The 23,088-nt window shown below is 33.3% G+C and overlaps 1 protein-coding gene across 1 annotated transcript in view; it reads right to left on the bottom strand.

Annotated features, from left to right (window-relative positions):
- Window positions 1–1,657: 1,657 nt before the first annotated feature.
- BOLL (boule homolog, RNA binding protein) overlaps window positions 1,658–23,088 on the bottom strand; it is a 38,936-nt gene continuing 17,505 nt past the window's right edge. Inside the window, exons 7-11 of the mRNA XM_029932952.1 lie at window positions 20,650–20,721; window positions 16,544–16,591; window positions 15,386–15,514; window positions 13,595–13,693; window positions 1,658–1,989 (exon numbers count right to left, since the gene is read on the bottom strand). Of these exons, the coding sequence (XP_029788812.1) occupies window positions 1,966–1,989; window positions 13,595–13,693; window positions 15,386–15,514; window positions 16,544–16,591; window positions 20,650–20,721 (372 nt within the window). The 3' untranslated portion in view covers window positions 1,658–1,965. The remainder of the gene's footprint in view (window positions 1,990–13,594; window positions 13,694–15,385; window positions 15,515–16,543; window positions 16,592–20,649; window positions 20,722–23,088) is intronic.

Genomic DNA, 23,088 nt, shown 5'->3' with positions numbered 1-23,088 from the left:
TACTTAGTTATGTAAGGAGAATTTTTATCCTCTCAATCTGGTTTTAGAAATAACCAGTTTGGGTTATCAATCTAGGTCATAAAGAAAGTTGATGATGTCCTCCATATATTCTGGTTGATAGTGAATTCCACAGTTTTAATTAGCTTCACAAAATAAAGCTCAATTAATTCTAAGTGTGTATGTATGAATTATATGTGTGTATGTATATATAATGTGCATATAATCTGTATATGCTTGTGTGTATACATAGTATATGTGTGTACACATATCTATATAGCTTTGTGGAAGAAACACACTTGGGTATCAATTATTATAAAAATTCCTTATCTAATAATACATCATTAACTTTTATTAACAGTCCAGGATTTGTTTAGCATCATGTTAAACATTTTGAAAATCAAAACATTAACTTTTTTTGTTCTCAAGGGTAGTGCTATTAAAAGATCTCTAACATCAATGGTTAATAATTTTTACTTACAGAAAAAAACCTTGAAATTTCATTGTGGGACTTATTAGTCTATATTTCTAAAAACTGAAAATAACTAATATGCAGGGGATAATTGTAGCTAGTATATAATCATATAGTCCTACTATTCTCATGAAACCACTTGGCTGGCAAACATATTCATTATGGTTTCAAAAGAAAACACCCTATTTGACTCATCAGGAAAATCTTTGGGATCTAAGTCTTATTATTTCTGCTTATGCTGTTGAACATTAGTACATTTGGGGCTAGAAAAGGAGAGAGAAGAGATAGATTAGGGTAATGACAATATTTATGGATTATCCTCTTCTCACCTTAAATTAGGAAATCAAGTAAAAGAATTGCAAATGAATGTAAAGTGGATTTTTTTGTACTATTCCAGAAATTTTAGTGATGAAAACACTTAAGCTTTGTTCTGTAACTTTTGAACAGTGGCTTTTATTCCCCACCTGTTTTCTAATTTTATAGTAAGAATTGGCTTTAGAATCAGAATTTCCTTTGGTGTAAGAAATAGCTTTGCTGTTTATAAAAATAACTGTCTTTAAAAATATTAACAACACATATAATTGAATATATTGGTAACACAGAAGAAGAAAAAGTCAAAAGATTAAAGCAGTAAAGAATACCAAAATATAGTGGGGTGTCAGTCAGTATTATGGGATGTCAGAGGTGAGCCCTTCTTTTAGCAAAACAATTCTACTAGTTGATCCATATTATATAAATTTGGGTACCAAAGGGTTATATTATAAAAGGCTTTAGCATTATCACAAATATTAGAGTAAAAATTTAATATGGTCAAATTAATCACATGAAAAGGTAAGAAAACTGATCATTTTGAAGTGTTTCAAATATTTAGAAAATGTTATTAAAAAAGTATAATCATTACCCAAATTTGAAAACCATGGCAGAAGCAAAATTAAATAAGGAATAGCAGTAATAAATAAATAAAAACTTAGTCAAAAACATTAAATGACAAAATAGCCAGTAGTAGAACTGAATCATTAAGATCAAATGTGCTTATACCAAAAGGCATCAAAGTATTAAAAATTCTATTGGAATTAGATAGAACTCTTAATCTAAATATTAAAATAAATAGCAATGACTATTAAACATTACTCCTAAAATATTCGAGAGGAAAAGAAATAACACAAAGCAGAGAAAATGAAAGACACCTCACTATTCCCAATGTGGTTATTATTTATGGAATGGATAAAACATGTAGAAAATATTACTACAGTTAGATTAACACATAAACCAACATGCCACAACTACCTATATAGTTTTGTAGAGCAGCTGAAAATGCAAATTTCACTGAATTTAGATAGCTTATAAAGTGGAATAAATAAGTATGGCGAGGTATTTAACTAACCCTAAGTGTCACAATGGGCAGCTTCTAGCCGGTTCATTGAAGCTGGATCTCGGCCACACAAGGATCATTGGACAAGAAATCAGTTGAGCTGGACTAGAGCTGCCCAGTTGTCTTAATAATGAATGCTCCACACTGTCTGTTAAGTAAAAAGAAAAAAAATTTAGATCAGAAATGAACAGGAAAGAAAAAGAACAAATTAGAGTAGATGAATGTAGGACATCAGTTAACATTTACACAATACTGGTAAAACATTTGTACTAATTTTATTGAGGGTTAAGAAGTGAGAGAAGTTGAATAGTATCAGTCCTCCAAATTTGTTCTTTCCCTTTAATATTGTGTTGGCTATTCTGGGTCTTTTGCCTTTCCATATAAACTTTAAAATTAGTTTGTCAACAATACCTAACTTGCTGAGATTTTAACTGGGATTGTGTTGAACCTGTAGATAAAGTTGGGAGGAACTGACAGTATGATATCTTCCTATTCATATACATGGAACATCTCTCCATTTATTTAGTTCTTTGATTTCCTTTATCAGAGTTGTGTAGTTTTTCTCATCTAGATCTTGTACACATTTTGTTAGATTTATACCTAAGTATTTCATTTTTAATTCATTGCTGGTAAGCAGAAAATCAACTGACATTTGCACATTAACCCTGTATCCTACAGCCTTGCTATAATTGCGAATTAGTTCCAGAAGTTTCTTGGTCAATTCTTTTGTATTTTCTACATAGACAATCGTGTTATCTGCAAACAAAGGCAGTTTTATTTCTTCCTTCCCAACTGCATACTTTTGTTTACTTTTCTTTTCTTTCTGCATTAGCTCAGGACTTCCAGTACAATGTTGAAATGGGGAAGTGAAGTGGGACATGCTTGCCTTGTTCCCCATTACTAATTTTAATACATTTAAAAACACCTTTTGAGGGTCGCCTGGGTGGCCCAGTCGGTTAAGCGTCCGACTTCGCCTCAGGTTATGATCTCACGGTTCGTGGGTTCAAGCTCGCATTGGGCTTAGTGCTGACAGCTCAGAGCCTGAAGCCTGCTTCAGATTCTGTGTCTCCCTCTCTCTCTGCCTTTCCCCCACTCATGCTCTGTTTCTGTTTCAATAATAAATAAAAACATTAAAAAAACCACATATGTGATTTATTAATTAACTAATGGCCCATAGTACATTTAGATTCTGCCAGATTTGATAGTACCTACAAATATGAGTCAGAAACAGTAATGAATGGCTTTTATCTATAATTAAATAAAATTAATTTTATTTTAGCTACAGTTTCAATTTCAAATTCAATTAAATCTTTGTCAAGATTAGAAGGATAAACAAACTGATTTGACTTTTACTCTTTTTAAAGAAGCTTTCTTAAAGAGCATTCAAAAAAGGGAAGAAAATACCAAAAGATAGAAAGTGAAAATAAAGAAGTTGAGGTAACCTGCAGGTAGCATAAGCATTATGAAATGAGGTAAATTAGTATATATGAAAAAGACAAAATTGACTATAAAAGAGAAAATATATCCTATAAATATTTTCAAGTAAAAATTGTTTTGGCCAATTTTTAAAGTTGAGAGAGGAGAGTTTTAAATAAATCTTGGTTAAAATTTCCAGAATGGCATAGAGGTCTCTTCCTTAAAGGTTTACAAGATTAAACAGGCTTTTTCCATCTTGTAATGAAGAGTGACTAGAGTTCAGGCTAAGAACATTTTATTGCAGAAAGAATGAAGGAAGGTAAGGTGGTTTGCAGTTTACAAATACTTTAAAATCTGTCCCTAATGTGTGCATTCTGAAGTTTTAAAGATCAGCAACAAATACATGCTTTTAAACAACACTTTCATGAAAGGTATAACTGAAGTCTGAAGTACTCAAGAAAGAATGGTTAAGTGAATGTATAAGAAATTCCAATGTATTTTATCTGATTTAGTTGTGTGGAGAAAACTAACTCAAATTGATAGAAACTTATCTTAAGTCTGAGTAACAGAAAAGTAAGGAAGAATAACTGCTTTGGTAATACAGAGTTATGGGAGACATTTCTAAGTGGACCACTAATGTACAGCATTATTATACTGTGACTATAATATAGGTGACTCTAATTAACAATACTGCATGCATATTTGGAAGCTGCTGAGAAAGTAGAGCTTATCACAAAAAAATCTGTAAGTATGTGAGGTTTTGTGGATGTTAACTAGACTTACTGTGATGACCGTTTGATAATAGATACATACATTGTACACCTGAAACTAATAACATTATATGTCAATTATATCTCACTGCTATTTCTGTCACATATTCCTTATTGCGTTGTTCTCAGATGTTTTGTGGTTTTCACCTTCAGAAAATTTTCTCCTGAGATTATCATCAGCTAAGACGGCTGGTAATATTTACATGGGTGGGAAAAAAATAGATGAGTAGAGAGTGGTCCTAGTTCATGCTGTGGTTTGAGAAGGGGTAGGCGTTGTCTTGCCCAGGACAGAGAGCCCTTACGCATTATCATCTAGACTATAACAACCTTTTGTTGCCATTTTAGTAGGCAACCTTCCCTATTAGGGGTCAGTCTCTCAATACTTCTCTCTTGCATAATGCTCTCCTTTTTATACATAATTCATTACAGTCAGCGAAATATGTCCAGTACACTTTATTGAATTTATAGAGATTTACTTTGTGACTAAAGTATTACCAACTTTTGTAAATGTTAGAAAAGAAATAGCTTCTCTTTGCAAAGCACAAAATTCAGTATGTATTATTTATATATGTCTTTAGGTCTTATTTATCCAAATATGAGTTATGATTATGATATTAAAGTTTCCTATCACAGCTGTTGTTTCTTTCTCTTGGTATTTCTAGCAGTTTTTACTTTGTGTATATTTTTTAAGTTTTCTATTTTTATAAAATGATCTCTACACCCAAGATGGGGCTTGAATTCATGACTCTGAGATCAAGAGTTGCATGCTCTGCTGACTGAGCCAGGCAAGCATCTCTACTTTATAGTTTTGATGTTGCATTATTAGACTTATTTATTCATGTTAGATTTACTTTTTTATCACAATAAACTGGTCTTGTTTAATGCATTTTATTTTGAAATTTACTTTCTTATCAGTGTCATCCTGGGTTTTTTCCCTACTGTTGTTCACATTTGCCTGATATATCTTGGCTTAAAACAATCTGGAGTTCATAGCACTTTTGAATTTAATTTTATTTTTATTAAAGTAATTATAGGAGCACTTGAGTGGCACAGTTGGTTAAGTGTCTGACTTCGGCTCAGATCATGATCTTATGGGTTGTGAGTTTGAGCCCTGCATCAGGCTCTGTGGTGACACTGCAGAGCCTGCTATGGATTCTCTCTCTCTCTCTCTCTGCCCCTCCCACACTTGTGCTCTCTCTCAAAATAAACAAATAAATAATTAATAAGGTAATTATATACTTAGTTTTAAAAATCCAAAAGTGGTTAAGGGGTAAGGAAAAAAGGGCTTCAACACATTCTTTCTCCCTGTCCCACTTCACTTTTTCAGAGATGGCCATATTTATTTCCAGTATTCTTCTAGTATTTATTTCTCTATTTCTATCTCTATTAACCGAACAATTTCATTATCTAATGACTTCTTAATGGTAGATAAGGATTTTAACTTTTATATCTCTTTTATTATATCTTCTTTATTTCCTTGCCCATCGTCTTTTATCATAAGTTTTGTTAAAATTTATGTTAATTATTTTAGTCATTATGCTTAAGTAAATACTGTTCACTAATAAAGCAAGTGATGTATTATAATTACATTTTATTTCTTGAACACTTTTTTGGTTTTCACTAATTGCTTCATTTCCCCTATCCATTTAGTTTTCTTCAGACCTGTAGCTGAGTCTCTCCATATCTCTCAATAGCTCTGTAAGATACTTAATATAAGTTTCTACACAAACAAAGCTTATTTTTCCTGCAGAGAACAATTTAATTCTGGACTGATTGCTCTTTAAATGATTGTTCTCTAAACAGCCATCATCCCAAGACTTCTTTTTGTTGTCATCCTTAGTCCCTGTCCTGTGTTAGATGCCTGTTTGTTTTATTTTCTGCTTTTTTTTTTTTTTTGATTCCCAAGTCTTTTCCTAGTTTATTCTCTTGTTTTGGTGAAATACACATTTAGTAGCATCCTGAGAAAGGATATACACAAGAGGTAAATTGTTTCAGACTCTACTGTATGAAAATATATTTTTTCATTTATGCTTGTCTATTATAAATATTTTTAAAGCTTTGCTTCATTGTTTTCTAGCTTCCAGTATTGCTGATTCATTGTATGTGATGTATTTTTTCACTTTAGGTTTTTTTTTATCCCTGCCATTCCGAAATTTCAGAATAATAAAAATAAAATTCAGAATAATGCGCCTGAACTGTCTTTTACAGTAATTGTGCCAAGTACTTGGTAGGCCCATTTATCTATCTATCTATCTATCTATCTATCTATCTATCTATCTATCTATCTATCTATTTATCTATCTATCTATAGAGAGTGCAAGTGAGCTAGGGGCAGAGAGAGAGAGAGACAGACAGACAGACAGAAAGAGAGGGAGAGAGAGAGAGAGATATTCCCAGAAAGGTCAGTGAGAGGGAGAGAGAGAGAGAGAGAGAGAGAAAGCTGGACTCACTGACTCACTGGAAGCAGGGCTCATATTTTACCTGAAGTGGGGTTCATGTTCATCTAATGAGGAGCTCAAGTTCACAGGATGCAGGGCTTACCCAAGGCGGGACTCAAATTCACAAACCTGATGTAGGGCTTATCTGATGTGGGACTCAAACTTACAAACTGTGATATCATTACCTGAGCCAAAGTCAGATGCCTAAGGACTGAGCCACCACGGTGCCCATTGGGCCTTCTAATTGAGATTCTTGTGCTTAACTGCCTGGGGAATTTTCTTGTGTTAACTTTTTGCTAATTTCCTCTGAACCATTTTCTTTTTCTGAAGTTAATATTTGACTTCTAGGACCAATCTTCTAAATTTTTTTTTTTACATTTATTTATTTTTGAGAGACAGAGAGAGAGAGAGAGACAGAGCACTAGTGGGGGAGGGGCAGAGAGAGAGGGAGACACAGAATCCTAAGCAGGCTCCAGGCTCTGAGCTGTCAGCACAGAGCCCGACACCAGGCTCGAACCCACAAACTGTGAGATCATGACCTGAGCCGAAGTCAGATGCTTAACAGACTGAGCCACCCAGGCGCCCCTCAATCTTCTAATTTTATCTTTTTCTCCATTATTATTTAACTCTTTTTGTTCTATTTTCTGAAAGCTTTTGACTGTAATGTTTAACTCTTTCACATTAAAAAAACTTTTTAAAAATGTTTATTTATTTTTGAGAGAGAGAGAGAGCATGAGCAGGGGGTGGGTTGGGGTTGGAGGTGGGGGTTGGGAGTGGGGTGGAAGGGTCAAAGAAGAATCTGAAGCAGGCTCCAGGCTTTGCGTGGTCAGCACAGAACCTGAAGTGGTGCTTGAACCCATGAACAATGAGATCATGACTTGAGCCAAAGTTGGATGCTCAACCTACTGAACCTCCCAGGCACCCCCAAACCCTCTCACATTTGATTTATTTCAGCTACTTCATTAGTGTAAAAACTAATAAAATTTGAGTAAGGTATATAGTTTAGTTAAGAGGATGTATTAGCGTTCATTTTCTGTACCAGTGCCGTCCAGTGAATGAACAGTAGGGTGAAGGACATACAGAAACTATTATTTCTATAACTTTTCTGTAAATCTGAAATTACTTCAAAATACAAAGTTAAAAAAAACTTAAAAGGACCAATATGCTTGAGGAAAATGAAGTGTTCACCGGGTGTCTGTGCATGGAACACTTACTCTTATCTCTAAGCAGTTATTAATTACAGTTTGATATTTTCTTCTGCTCTCTACATTATGTTTCTTTCTGTTTGTTATGATTTCTCATTCTGGAGGTTTTCTTCTAATGTGACTGCATGTCCATATTTAAGGAGGAAGCACTAAAATCCTAATGGGAAATTCTTTGTGCATGGATAGTTTTATCAATGAGCTTTACTGATAGGGATTTCATAGGGCCAAGCTAAGTTTTTCTCGTTAGAAAGCATGCTTTTCTTAGACTTCTGGATCTGCCACTTATTAGCTCTACTTACTTAGGCAATTTACTTTTCATTCTTAAAATAATAGAGATTAATACTACCAGTAATTAGGTATAATGGTCTTGATATAATACACTGAGAAGGGTACATCACTTCTGTGATATTTTTTCCCCAAATGCATAACTTCCATTTTTTCTTTTAAGTTTTATTTTTAAGTAATCTCTACATCCACCGTGAGGCTCAAATTTGCCACCCTGAGACCAAGAGTCATGTGCTCTACCAACTAAGCCAACTGGGCACCCCTGCATAACTTCTTTTTAATCAAGAGAAAATACCAGACAAACTCATATTGAAGGATCATTAGCAAAATAACTGACCAGTACACTTTAAAAGTATCAGGGTCATGAACTACAAGGAAAGACTAAATTTCACAGATGGGAGGAGAGTAGGAGAGATGACAAATTAATGTAATGTGGGATTCTTGGGCTAGATCCTGTAACAGAAAAAAAAAAACATTTGTGGAAAAACTGGTGAAGTTTAAATAGTGTTTGTAGTTTATAGTATTGTACCATTGCTAATATTTGTTTTTCTTGTTTTATGATTACATAAGTTGTTAAAATTAAAAGAGCTTGGGTGAATGGATACATAAACTCTATTATTTTTTGCAATTTTTCTTTAACTCTAAAATTATTTAAAAATAAGTGGTTAAAAAAAGTTAAAAGGACCAGGATGTTTGAAGAAGGGAAATGGAGTTTTCCCAGGATATTTATACATGGATTGCCTCTCATGAATTATGCTTGAAGGATGGTGAATCCTTTTCGACTTGTAAATTCAAACAAATCAAGGGTATTTTTGTTTTACTATTAACATATGTGTTTATTCTTTTTGTCTTTTTCTGTATTCTTTTTGAGAATTACTCCTTTTTTGGCTGCACTTGTCTCTGTTTTCTCTATTCTAGCAATTTATCTTTCGTCATTTTATCCTTCATGTTAGATTCTTCTGTATTCTGGGAGAATTTCAAAAAATTCTTTTTCTATCAAGGAATTGTTTTTTATGTAGTAACTATTGGTCCTTTACAGCAAAGACAAATTTAATTTTTTCCATCATATCAATAGTTTCATATGGTATTTTCTTATGCTAACTAGCAACCATTTCATCTTTCCTGTTTTTCAGTCTGTAATTACTGGGAACATGGGATATATTTTTATAACTTTATTTAATATCCTCTTATATATATGTTCTGAAGCATAGATACACATATATGCTATTTATCCTTGCCTTCAGTGTAGTGCCATATACAAAAATATTTTCATGGGATCCATGTAATATATACTTTTCTGCTTAATTTATCCCTGAATGTAGACCTTTTAACCAACTGAGCCACCCAGGTGCTCTTCCCTGAATGTAGACCTATCCATGAAAATTCCAAAAGATTCATTTCATGAGTTCTTATTTCTCTTACTCTCCTCTGTCCCCTCTTAGTTTTATAGCAAGAAAGAGGCTTGATACACATACAACCTCTGCAAGTTCTAGTGCCTCTAGATCGGTAAGCATTTTTGTTCCTGCTGCCTAGTTCTCTATTGAGCAAAATAATTTATTCTTCAGAATATGAGACTATGTAGAGTTTGGCTTTGTACAGTGCATAAAAATTTATACTCTCCTGTATGTTCAGAGCTGCAAAGCAGACTTTTCCTGTTCTTGCCCTCTAGGATGCAGTGCTTTACAGTTGTCATTCTCTACTCTGAGGACTTGCTGAATGTGGGAAATTTTAGTCTCTAAATTGCTTTATGAGAAGTGTTAATGATACTGAAATGAGGAAATGGTTAGGAAGAAGACCTAGTGGAAAATTTTTAGTTTGAAGTGTATGTACATTATGGGTCTCTGAGCTAAAAATAGACAGTGGTAACAGGTCAAGTCCTTTTCTAATTTACTTTTGAATCACAATATCTTTCTAAAGGGTAGGATATAGTACATAAATAACTGTGTTTTTCATTCAACTCCAATCAGTGCTTTAATTAGAAGAAATTCCTCAGGGGTGTCTGGTGGCTCATCGGTTAAGCATCTGATTCTTGATTTGGACTCAGGTCATGATCTCATGGTTTGTGAGATCAGGCCCCATGTTGCGCTCTGCACTGACAGAATGGAGCCTGCTTGGGATTCTCTCTCTCCCTCTTTCTCTCTGCCCCTCCTCTGCTTGCATGTGCTCTCTCTTTCTCTCCTCTCTCAGAAGTAAGTAGCTATTAAAAAACAGAAGAAATACCTCATAATCTGGCAAGTGGTTAAGTATTATTAACATTAAATACTTTCATGAATAGCATTATATCTTAGAGTTACATAAAATGAACATTTAATTTAAAGGTGAACTTCAAATTATAATTTCCCCAGCTTCTAGTCTTTCAATTAATCCTCATAAGAACAAATTTACTGGACATATATTAATGCAAAAATGGAAAAACACTGTAAAACAGAAACACTTTATAGTTTTCTACTTATACCTTTCTTACCTAGGGATTTGATATGATCTTAAAAGCATAATAGTTCAAATGCCCTGATACACAAAGTTTTTCCTTTTGTTCTTTCCTGTATTCTAGCTCAATGGGCTAATTTTGACATTCTGTGATTTTGTTTTGACTTCCAAACTCAATTATGTATGAGAAGTGACTCTGCTGAATTAAAAAATGATACACTAATTAATATCTTATTCATCAAGTAGTTTCTATGTTGGTATTTCTATATGGATAGTAGCATGTGCCTTATAGTCAATGAGTAGTTTCTAGCAAACAGTCTTTCATAGCATTTAGACTTGTGCTCTGGGCCCTGAATAAGGTCTCTATTTATTGATTAGATTTAATGCTTCAAGGTAGTTTTGACATCTGAAATTGCTAATTTGGAATATATCCAGGGAACATCCTTAAAATTATAATAATTAGAGGTCAAATTATTCTATAGACTATTTCCACTTTTCGCTTAACTCACCAAGGTATTAGGTACAAGAGAGAAAATTTGCATAATAATAGCACAGGCTAATGTTTCAAATGTCAATATTTTAATATTAGTCTACTTTAATATGTTTTAGGAAAAGATCATCAACTAATGATATAATAGTTGTGTATTAAGGCTTCTATCTTATAATACAAATGTACTATAAACAACAAGATATTTTTCCACACAGTAAAACTTGTATATTAAAGCATTTCTACAGGGTTGTATAGTTTTAGAAAACTATGGATGTGTTTTTAGAGTTTCTGTCCCTGAATGGGGTAGCATTTTCTATTGAGGGTCATCAAATCACCTAAAGAAAATTATTGATTATAAAATACACATAACATTAGACCTTAAAAAATAAAAACAGGAAATATAAAACTATATACAATAGCCCTATGTTCCAGTTTTGCCTTTTAAAGTTTATTAAATTAAATTTTCTTTTTTTTTCTTATCCCTAACAAAAGAGGATTTTTGGGTTTTCTTCCCTGTCCCTTTCAACTTTATCTCTCTAAATTAAAAATAAAAGGTTATATTCCACTGATACTGAGACATACATCATTTCATATTTCAAAACCTCTGAAGAAGGATATGTTTACAATTGATGGCAATGTTTTTTTTTCTTCATAGTGACAAATAATGGTGTGTCTTATAACCCATGATGTTGCAGATTCAATGAAATCTGATACTATGGTTGTGTGAGACATAATAGGCTTTGGAGTAAGCTAGTTAAGCACAGTTCATAGCTCTTCGATTCTTCCCTAGTCCTTAAATCTTAACTTGGGTAGGACTAAAACATTCTCGAGGATGTATCCCATGTGACAACCAGAATTATTAGAACCCTTAATGAGACAGATTAAATTTAAACAAGTCAGTAGTTTTATTCCGCTTCGGCCTGCGGCATAGTAAAGCAAAGCTCTGTATCAAGATAGAAGGGGTAAAGTTCATTCTAGCAGCATTTTTTTAGACATGAAGAGACAGGTTACTGGTTCCGTTTTAAGCTTGTATACACACAGAGAAGATACCTACTTATGCTTCTGTTATGAGTTATATTAAACATAAGTGTACTTTTTATGTGACTAAAGAGTAAGATACCAGTTTCTCTGTATAATTTCTGCCATTTCCTATTCATAGACTTAAGAAAATGTAGAAAAGTGTTTACTCTTATACTAGAGGAATTAAACTTTAAATAAGAATATGTAACATTAGGGGTGCCTGGGTGGCTCAATAGGTTAAGCATCTGACTCTAGATTCTGGCTCAGGTCATGATCTCCGGTATGTGAGTTTGAGCCCCACATCAGGCTCTGCGCTGGCAGTGTGGAGCACGCTTGGTATTCTGTTCTCTCTCTCTCTCTCCTCCTCTCTCTGCCCCTTCCCAGCTAGCACTCTCTAAGTAAATAAATAGACTTAAAAAAAAATGTGTAACATTAACATTCTTTGGAAATCTCTTCTAGTACCACTCAAGTAGTAAAACTTTAGTCCTCTGTGTTTGTATATATAATGTATATAATCAGTAACTGAAAATAACCAGTACTTACTTAATATGGCAAAGCTTTCAGCTATTCCTAGAGAAGTATATTTGGAAAAATGTTAACAACAGAGGAAAAATGTTTTAGAAGATTTTGATACTATAATAACTCTATAAATAAAGTTTAGGAACACTCTAGGCTTTGACACTAGGTCAACATTATGGTTTTATTTCATGTGTACAGTACAGTACTAATAGCAGTAAAGAGATGCAGTGAGTGGTAATGGGATGAGGGGATGTGAGAGAGTAGGGAGGCTCCTTAAAGCAGACTATCTTGGTATTGAATTCTAACACATGGGATGGCTCAGAAGCATAAATACGAGTGTTAAATAGCTAATCTCCATCATTTTGTTGTAGAATATGCTGACATTCCTTACCAAAGTGCACTGCAAGCAAGATTCATAATACCATCACAGTAGTTAATCAATCTGTGGTTCTTCGCTTAGAGATGTAGTCCCATTTCCCCCAAGTAATGATGAAGAGTTTCAGTAAGAAACTCTTGTTGAAGGTCATAAGGGAATAAATAGAATTTAGTTGAAATCTATTGAATATATTCATGTATCTAACTAGATTCCCACTTGTTGGCTTACATCTGATTTAGGATGCATGAGCAGTTCCCAAACTAGAAGAGTAGATTGTTAACTGTTTTTATCTCCCCATAAATTCTACATTCTGTTAACACACATGACCAAAAATCTGAGAATAAGAAACATCGAGGCAAATTCAGTGAGACAAAAAGTACCCTAGAGCGTACCAGGGATTTGTAGGGAGAAAAGAATGGGAGGTTATTTCTTTATGGGTACAGATTTTCAATTTGAGGTAATGAAAATGTGTGGAAACAGATAGTGGTAATGGTTGCAAAGCATTGTGGATGTAATAAATACCACTTAGGTGTACACTTAAAATGGTAAATTTTAAGTTATATATATATATTACTACAATAAATAAAATGTTTGACCATGTGTGGTTTATAACTTGTTCAAACTAATTAATAAAAATTATAGTTAATTTAGAATTGTATATCCTTCACATGAAAGAGTTCATTAATTCTGTTCTGATTATAAATGTGATCTAAATATCTGAAGTTCCTTTTCATAAAAGAAATTTGAAAAACTTGAAGTATAACTGAAAAAAAAAAACAAACCAAAAAATCAAAACAAACTTCTTACTTTAATTGGTTCAGGCTGCATCACAGGTGTAGGTATAGTGATGGCACTTGGAGCATAAACCTGGTGATATGTTGCTTGAACTCCATGATCAGAATAAGGCTGTTATCAAAAAAAGAAAAAAAATATATTGCCTTTCATTTATTAATTCAAAGTATTTATTCAGCATTGCAATATACTAGGCATTTTGCTAAATGAATAGAGGAATACAAACGAAAAATGCATTCTCTACCTTTAATTAATTTATAGATTTATCAGGGATAGTTGAGTAGTCAAAATTACCATAAATCTTATGAAACATGGATAGTAGAAAAGAAAAGAACTATTTGATTTAGCTTAAGAAAGTTGGGGAGATAGTCAGGAAAAGGTTTCTAGTGGAATTGATGCTTGAATTTGAAGAATTAGAGAAAAAAGATGGGAATAGTATGTGCAAAGGCAACTAAGAACACACCTCACTTCTCCAGGCATGCAAGAAGAAAAAGCAAATTATGTACAAGGGACAAAATCAGGCTGGCTTCAAACTTCTTTATGGCTACACTTAACACCAGAGAAGAGTACACTATAAGTTCTATAAGAAAACAGTATTGTTAAGGGTTGAATAGTGTTCCCTCAAAACTTCTATTTTGAAGTCCTAACCTCTAGTATATCAGAGTGTCATCTCATTTGTAGACAGGGTATTTATAGAGGTAATCAACTTAAAGTATGGTCATTAGGGTGGAACCTAATACACTATGAGAGCTATCCTCACAGAATTGAGAAATTTGGACACAGAGATATAAAAGATAATGTGAAGACACAGGGAGAAGATGGCCGTCTACAAGTTAAGAAGAGAGGCCTGAAACAGATGCCTTCCCTCATGGACTTGGGTCTGAACCAATCCTGCCTACATCTTGGTCTTCAACTTCTGGTCACTAGAACTACTGACAATAAATGTCTGTTGTTTAAGCCACAATTTGTTGTACTTTGTTCTGGCAGTACAATGTAGCTATTTTACAGCTAGCGTAACCGTCTTTCAGATTTATAGACAACAATATTCAACAAACAAGCATGTAAGAACTCAGAGAATGTAGCACCCGCAAGCTTTCTTTAACAAAGAGTACTTGAACATTCAGTCAACAAGGTGATGAATGGAGGGTGAGATGAAAAATGGAGAAATCTTATTAGAAGTAGTGATAGTAACATTAAGATCCAATTGTGAAAAGTATTGTTCCGAACATCAATATAAAAGAGTAATATAATATACTCTAATTGGGAGGTGGGTGCTAATTTTCTAATCTTTCATAACACTGATTTAAAACATACCTGTACAGTTCCTGGCACATAGATGGTAACATAAGTAATAGTTTGGAAATGTAACTTAAAGACACTGAAGATGATATTTACAATTTGTAGTTATCAAGTATTTTTGATTTACATTTTTGAGGAAAGATTTTTTTTAGATTTTTTCTTCTTTAATTTTTATATGCTTTTAATTGAAAGAATGTTAGTAACAATACAGATTGACAGGCAAACGAAAAGAAAGGAAAGTATTTAGTATCTTACTCATTCAAGGAGATCAAGTCAGAGATTAGCCTAGTACAGTGAACAGCTGATTTCGGAAATGGTTCAGAACTAGTTTATGAAGAAGTCTAAGTTGGAGCATTTTTAAGATATTAAAGAGGAAAAGATGTGAATAAATTAAAGAAAAAAATGCACAGCTTCCAGGAGGGTCTTAAACAAATATTTTAGAAAAGAAAAGAAATAAATGTAAAAATAAGGTAGTTAGAGATAAATTATTTTGAGACTAATACATACCTCTGGAACTGAGGCTTCCATCAGAGACAGTGGAGGAGGAACATATCCACCATCTTGTGCGATTTCCACTGGTTGATATATAACCTCAGAAGGTTGCAGGTATAAGAATGGAGCAGAAGATGCAGAAGACTAAAACACAAAGCCATATTTCCAAATCAAATATGATTAGTTATTTCAGTTAAACCAAATAACTTAACCAACAAATGACAGAAATATTTGTTTCATATTTTGCTGAAGTTCTTTTCCAGGAATAGTATAGAAGTATCTTAGCAACAAACAAGGAACTCCTGTTTGTTATAAATTCCAGTTGTGTAGATGTGATTAAAGAATTTTATCACTGGTAAATACTAAAGTTTCCTAATGCTTCAGAATGCTCATTTATAAATTCAGATAATAATTATATTAAGATCACTATTAAAAGTTGTACTAATATAACTTACAGTGTTTAAATTGGCATAAATGCCTATTCTCAGCTTTGTGACTTCACATGGAAATGCAAAATGTTGTTAAATAGTCTTTTTGGTGGTATACTATTTGTATCAAAAGTTGAGAAATGGAATATTTACTAAGGAGCACAAGTCAAACTGAAGCAAAATCTGAAGCGAAACTGGAAAAATGCTATATTTCCCCATAATATTAGTAATAAAAAGAAATTTTGCACGTTTATGTAAGTACTCACTTTTTAAAAAAATTTTTAAAAATGTTTTTAATTTATTTTTGAAAGACAGAGAGAGGCAGCTGGAGCAGGGGAGGGTCAGAGAGAGAGAGATACAGAATCCAAAGCAGGATCCAGGCTCTGACCTGTCAGCACAGAGCCCGACACAGGGTTTGAACCCATGAACCATGAGATCATGACCTGAGCCAAAGCTGGACGCTTAACTGACTGAGCCACCCAGGCGCCCCACTCAAGTCCTAATAAAATGCTTCCACTTACATGATCTCATGTGATCTTCACAAAGATCAGATAAAGAAATTTATAAAAGTATAGTATCATTATTTCCATGTTATAAATGGGAAAGCTAAGAAATACAGTAATTAAATGAACTGCCAAAGGTATCCTAGTTACTAACTAGAAAAGGAATATCTCAAATCTAGTTTTTCTGACTTTAATATTCATGTAGTATTCACAAAAACACAATGAAAAAAGTTAATATTTACCTGAGGAATGCCCCACTGCCACTGTCCTGGTAGACACTGTGCAGGGGCCTAAAATGAAAAACAAAAACAAACCCACCCACATTACAAACTGGGGTCAAAACTGGATATCTACATTCAGAACAATGAAATTGGATCCCTACACTTCAGATACAATACAAAAATTAACTCAAACTGGGTCAAAGACCTAAAAATGTAAGAGCTAAAACTATAAAACTCTTAGAAGAAAATATGTATAAATCTTTGTGGGTTTGAATTAGGCAATTAAAAAATATATGACATGAAAAGCAAAAGCAACAAAGGAACAAAAGAAAAAAGAGAGAAATTTGACTTAATCAGAATTAAAACTTTTTGTGCTACAAAGGATACGAAGAATGTGAAAATGAACTCAAAGGATGGGAGAAAATATTTACAAATTATATATCTGATAGAATATATAAAGAACTGTTATAACTCAATAATAAAAAGAAAAGTAACCCAAATTTAAAAACGGGTACAGGATATCAATAGACATTTCTCCAAAGAAGATGTATAAAACTGGCCAATTAGCATATGTAAAGATATTCCAGATCATTAGCCTTGGCTATGGAAACCAATGTGATCCCACTTTATATACACTATATCCATTAGGAAGGCTATAATAAAAAAAGTAGCTGATAAGTGTTGACAAAGATGTAGAGAAATTAGAATCCTCATAAACTGCTGGTGTGAGTGTAAAATGGTGCAGCCTTTTTGGAAAACAGTATGACACTTCCTCAAAACTTTAAACACAGGGGTACCATAGGACTTGGTGAATCTACTCCCAGGTAATAAGGCCTAAGATAAATAAAAACATATGTTCACATAAAAACGTACAGGAATGATCACAGCAGTATTACTTGTAACAGACAAAAAGTGAGAACAACCCAAATGTCTGTCATGAATAGACAAAATGTGTTATATCCATATAATGTAATATTATTCAAGCCATAAAAAGGAATCAAGTACTGGTATATGCCATCCCATGGATAAACCCTCAAAACATGTTAAATTAGAGAATCCAGTTAACAACCATATATGGTAGATTACATTTATATGAAATGTTCAGAACCTACAAAGACAGAAAGATTACTGGTTGCCTATGGCTGGGAGTCTGGGGAAACAGGAGTGACTGTTAGCGGATAGTTTTTTTGCGGGGGAGAGGGGTTGACTAAAATGTTCTAAAATTGACTGTGGTATGGTTGCACAACTCTGTGAATTTAGTAAAAACCACTCTATTACACAGTTAAAAAGCTGAATTGTATGCTATGTGAATTATAAGTAAAAAAGCCATTATTTAAATAAAAGTGGGTCAAAATGTTTAAAGTATTTATTGTAAGATGACAATAGAAGAGATTTTTACTTAAACTAGTTTTATTATTTCTTAATAATAAATGTTTTATTCTTTATTTTCCATTTTTAATAAAGTCTTTTTTCATTATATAGTCAAAAACAGAAAGAAAAAGAAGACCCCATGGATCTATGATCTAAACCAAATCACTGTCAATTTAGTGCTGTCTTCAATTACTAATGGGTGATATCATTGTATTATACTGACCAAGACAACTGTGAAGTCTAAATTCTGTATACTATAATTCAGAAAGGCAGGATAATAAATAATCTCTTAAAATGTTTTAATAAAATTTCTGAAATAAAATGGTTTATAAAAAGTTTTTATACAAATGAAATCACTACTTGTGAAGTAAGATAAATACTAATTAAACCATGAATTACCTGATTTGACTAATAAAAACTACTAAAGCTACCAAGCTTAGAATTTATTTAAAAAAGGCTAAGAAAGATTCTTATCAAAGAGGTATTCTTTTTTTTAAAGAGATAATTCTTATCAAAGAGGCAGAATGATGAATATATACCTGAAAAGAAATATGTGAAGTAAAATTTTTCTTATATTACAAAATATTATTTTGTTATAAATTGGTACCAAAATCTTTCCTGAGTAATATCTAGGTAATATAGTTCCAATTTTATAATTGTATCAAGCAGAACACCAGAATCAAAGTCTAAAATTAAATTGTTTTAGAAACTTTTAGGAATATATTTGATATATCAAATGACCTCTAGCTGCATGTAATCAATTAATGAAGGCAGAGCTGGACTCAATAGGGGGTATAAGCAGAAAGCAACTCTATTCTTTCTCACCCCCCGACACTTTTAAAGCACTATGTTGAACTTTTCTTCCTTAACCCTAGATAATTAGGACAGATCACTTCTTGGGGTGTGGCAGATTCCAAATGCTGACTCTCTAGTTAGGTAGTTTGCTGGAGTCTTCAGTTATCTCCCTGCTGAGAACTTCTAACTACAATTCTAACTCTTGATTCTAGAAGTCTACTTCACACATATTCTTTCTTCATTGGGGTCATCTTAAAGTTTTTTGAAAAGGGTCTCTTCTGTGAGGTTCACATTTGCACTCCCATATAAATCTTTGTGAGTAGAAGTTCAACACATTCCCACTGTAGGCTTCTCTCCAGAGACTAGTTCAGCTGCTTCTTTGGATGTTTTTAGAAGAGGTCTGGTGCATTAAGCTTTTTTAGTCATTCTCTGATGTCCTCTACTTGGCTGAGAAGAAGGGGAAATGCCACAGCATTCTAACAACTCTCTATTCAAGAAAACCTTGCTACCAATGTCCCCCAGTATTCTCATCCTCCCCTCAGCGTCTTCAAGGTGGACAATAAGCAAAGGGTCCTCAAACTGGTGTCATAATATTTGGCTTGTCATATTAAAAGGTGTGGTACCTGATATTATGTCTTTGGGGCTTCTGCTTTTGAGGCAGCTTAGGAAAAGTGATACCACATATGTATTTTAAAGATACACCATTAAGTTATTTTCATCTTTAGTAAGTAAACAGTTTAGATATTTTATATTTAGCATGGTAATAGAATTGATACATTTATTTATAAATAAGGATTACAGCATAATACTATACATTAACATATAATAATATAACAAATTTAAATAAATTTAAAATTTAAATTCTATTTAAAATTAACTCTCCCTCAGCAAATCCCAATCTAATGCTAAAAAGAATTCCAGGTGGCTCACTCGGTTGAGCGTCCGGCTTCGGCTCAGGTCATGATCTTGTGGTTAGTGGGTTTGAGCCCCGCATTAGGCTCTGTGCTGACAGCTAGCTCAGAGCCTAGAGCCTGTCTTCAAATTCTGTGTCTCCCTCTCTCTGACTTTCCCCTGCTCATGCTGTCTCTCTCTCTCGAAAGTAAATAAAAAAACATTTAAAAAAAAAGAATTCCAGTAAACTTAACACTTGATGTGGGTGTATTTTAAAAGTTCAAAACAAAAAAAAGGAAAGAAAAGAAACAAGTAAGTCTCTTCCACTATTTCAGAAGTAGGAAAGAATGTGATTTTCATTTGTGAATGCTATAGACCAGAGGTTGGCTGGTTGGTTTTCCTGAAAAGGGCCAGAGAGTGAATATTTTAAGTTTTGCAGGCCATAATATCTCTGTTCGAACTACTAAACTTTGTCACTGTAGTACAAAAGCAGCCAGAGACAGTATGTAAGCAAATACAAGATATGTAATACAAATGCAAGATATGCAAACAAATCTTTATTTACAAAACACCAAAAGAGTCTAGCATTATGAATCACTTCCCGATCTCCACCAGAGATTGGTATTGCCAGTCTCCCAAGAATTAATGGAAGAGTGCTGGTTAACTAAAAGAGGTTGTCATAATATAAACCATAACGTGTTATTTAAATACAGATTATGTTAAGCATAATAGCAAGGAAATGACAAAATGTGAACAATAATGGCAAAAAATTAGCCTGTCATCCTGAATGTGTTATCTGTATGATGCTTTGGGAATTTCTAAAGACTTTTTAGATTAAATGTTAGCCAAGAGAGCAAAACTGACCTCATTACATTTGGTTAAATGAAGCAAACATTCTATTTCCTTGTATGATATTGTTTAGTTCCCCGTAAGAAAAAAAACACTGTTATCAAGGCTTACGTATCTCATTTTAATTACTAGAGTTCTTGCATGAGAAATACTACAATGAAATTGACCCCAAAAAGGACTGAAGGTATTAAGGAGAATTTTCATTTTAATTTCATGTTTACCTGGTAGTGATACGCAGGTTGCTGATAAACTGGCTGAGCTACCATCGCAGGGGAACTAGATACAGAACGTGACTATAAGAGGGAAAAAAAATGGAAAAATTAATTTAGGCCTAGGAAAAATTCTTTAAAGTAGTTTATTATAAAATTGATCTTGAATTGTTTACCTAAACCCAATCAACTTGTGGTCTATGACTGGAAATGTCATTTTTCTACCTGTTATTGATAGAATTACCAATTCCACTTAAGTCTACCAGAATCATCACAGTAGTCCCACTTTTATTTGGGTTCATTTCCATGGTAATGCTAAAATAATCACCAGACAATTGCTTTTAGTCCAGATTATGAATATATTGTACTAAGAGTATATTTAAAAGAAAATGGCAGCTGGATTTAAGGTGACACTGCCAATTTCCATCATGAGACCAGCAGTAGATAACGTTAACATAAAGAACTGAATTAATAATCACATCTGATTTTGTCACTGATTTCCCACTACTTAACAAATAATTAAATCCTATTCCTTTTGTTATACATGTAATTGAGGCCAATACATTTCTTATTGAAGCATTTATCAAGTTCTATTTTATTTATTTGACATTTACATGAGTTAAACTTCCAGGGTGCCAGTTAAGTGTTGAACTCTTGATTTTGGCTCAGCTCATGTTCTCCCTGTTCATGGGATCAAGCCCTGCGTTCTGGCTCTATGCTGACAGTGTGAAGCCTGTCTCCCTCTTTCTCTGACCCTCCCCTGCTTGCTTTCATGTGCACATGTCCTGTCTCTCTCTCTCTCTCTCAATCAACATTTAAAAAAAAAGAATTAATCATCCAATAAACTTCAAGAGATTTACATATAACACTTGATTATTCAAAGTAATAGAGTAAATCCCAAATTAGATTATTTAAAACCAGACAAACAAAACAGGCAAATTGTATTACAAGATAGCTAAAATAAGCTTTAATGATAGCAATTAAAATTCAATTTCTAACATGGGATCTAACTTATGCTGTTTTGTTTTAATGCTCACTGTACCACCCCACCCACAAAATGAAGGAAAGTATCATTGTACAATTTTCAAACTATCATATGCTAATAAAATTATAAAGAGATTAACATTAGAAAAGAATAATATAATTTACTATATTAATTAATTAAATTTCTAACGACAGATTAAAGGGGGGAAAATCTCAGCAGATACAGAAAAAGCATTTGTTAAAATTCAATACCCCTTATGGTAAAGTGAAATTAGTCAGTCGGAGAAAGACAAATATATGACTTCATTCATATGAGGAATTTAAGATGCAAAACAGATGAATGTAAGGGAAGTGAAAATAATATAAAAATAGGGAGGGCTACAAAACATAAATGACTTAAATACAGAGAACAAACAGAGGGTTACTGGAGGGGTGGTACGAGGGAGGATGGACTAAATGGGTAAGGGGGATTAAGGAATCTACTCCTGAAATCATTGTTGCACTATATGCTAACTAACTTGGATGTAAATTAAAAAATTAATTAATTAAAAAATAAAATGAATATGTTTAAGGAAAAAAATTCAATACCCTTTCATGATAAATTCAATACTCTTTCACTCTTTTTAAACAGAATATAAAACACCTTTCTTAATTTATTTGGGGCAATAATTCTCAATCAGGTGTGACCTTGTCCCTCTAGGGAACATTTGGCAATACTTTTGTTCTTCATAGATGTGAGGAGGCTAGGACGGTGCTAAACATCCAGTGTACACAACAGCCTCCAACAACAAAGAATCATCTGGCCCAAAATGTCTGGTGCTGAGGTTGAGAAACCTTGGTTAACTCTAAGATTATCTTCCAAAACCTGGGGTGCCTGGGAGGCTCAGTCGAGTGTCCCACCTCTGCTCGGGTCATGATCTCGCAGTTCCTGGGTTTGAGCCCTGCATCAGGCTCTGTGCTGACAGCTAGCTCGGAGCCTGGAGCCCGTCTTCAGATTCTATATCTCCCTCTCTCTCTGACCCTCCCCTGCTCACACTTTCTGTCTCTCTCTCTCTCAAAAATAAATAAATAAAACATAAAAAAATTATCTTCCAAACCTATAGCATATCTATATCTATACATAGATATAGATATAGATAGATAGATAGATAAATGTTGAATCACTGAATTTGTTTCCTTTATCAAGCACAAGGTCATGTTAGTATTGTATAAATACTGTAGTAGAGACAATGCCAATGCAATAGCTCAATGGGAAAAAATGAAAAGGAGCAGAAAAAAACAAGTATACTGAATAATAAATAATTGTCTATATGAGAGTTTTGAAGGGTTACTGGTAGAATATTAACACTTAAAAATCAAAAGCATTACTACCTATCAGTCGCAACCTATTACAAAATGGAATTTTAAAAAATGCCATTTTGAAAATCACTAAAAACCATACATAAGTACTTAAGAATAAATCCAATA

This window comes from Suricata suricatta, chromosome 3 (genome assembly GCF_006229205.1).
Source record: "Suricata suricatta isolate VVHF042 chromosome 3, meerkat_22Aug2017_6uvM2_HiC, whole genome shotgun sequence".
Taxonomy (NCBI): Eukaryota; Metazoa; Chordata; class Mammalia; order Carnivora; family Herpestidae; genus Suricata; species Suricata suricatta.
The sequence above is the reverse complement of the archived record's forward strand: the minus strand, read 5'-3'. Positions and strand labels throughout refer to the sequence as shown.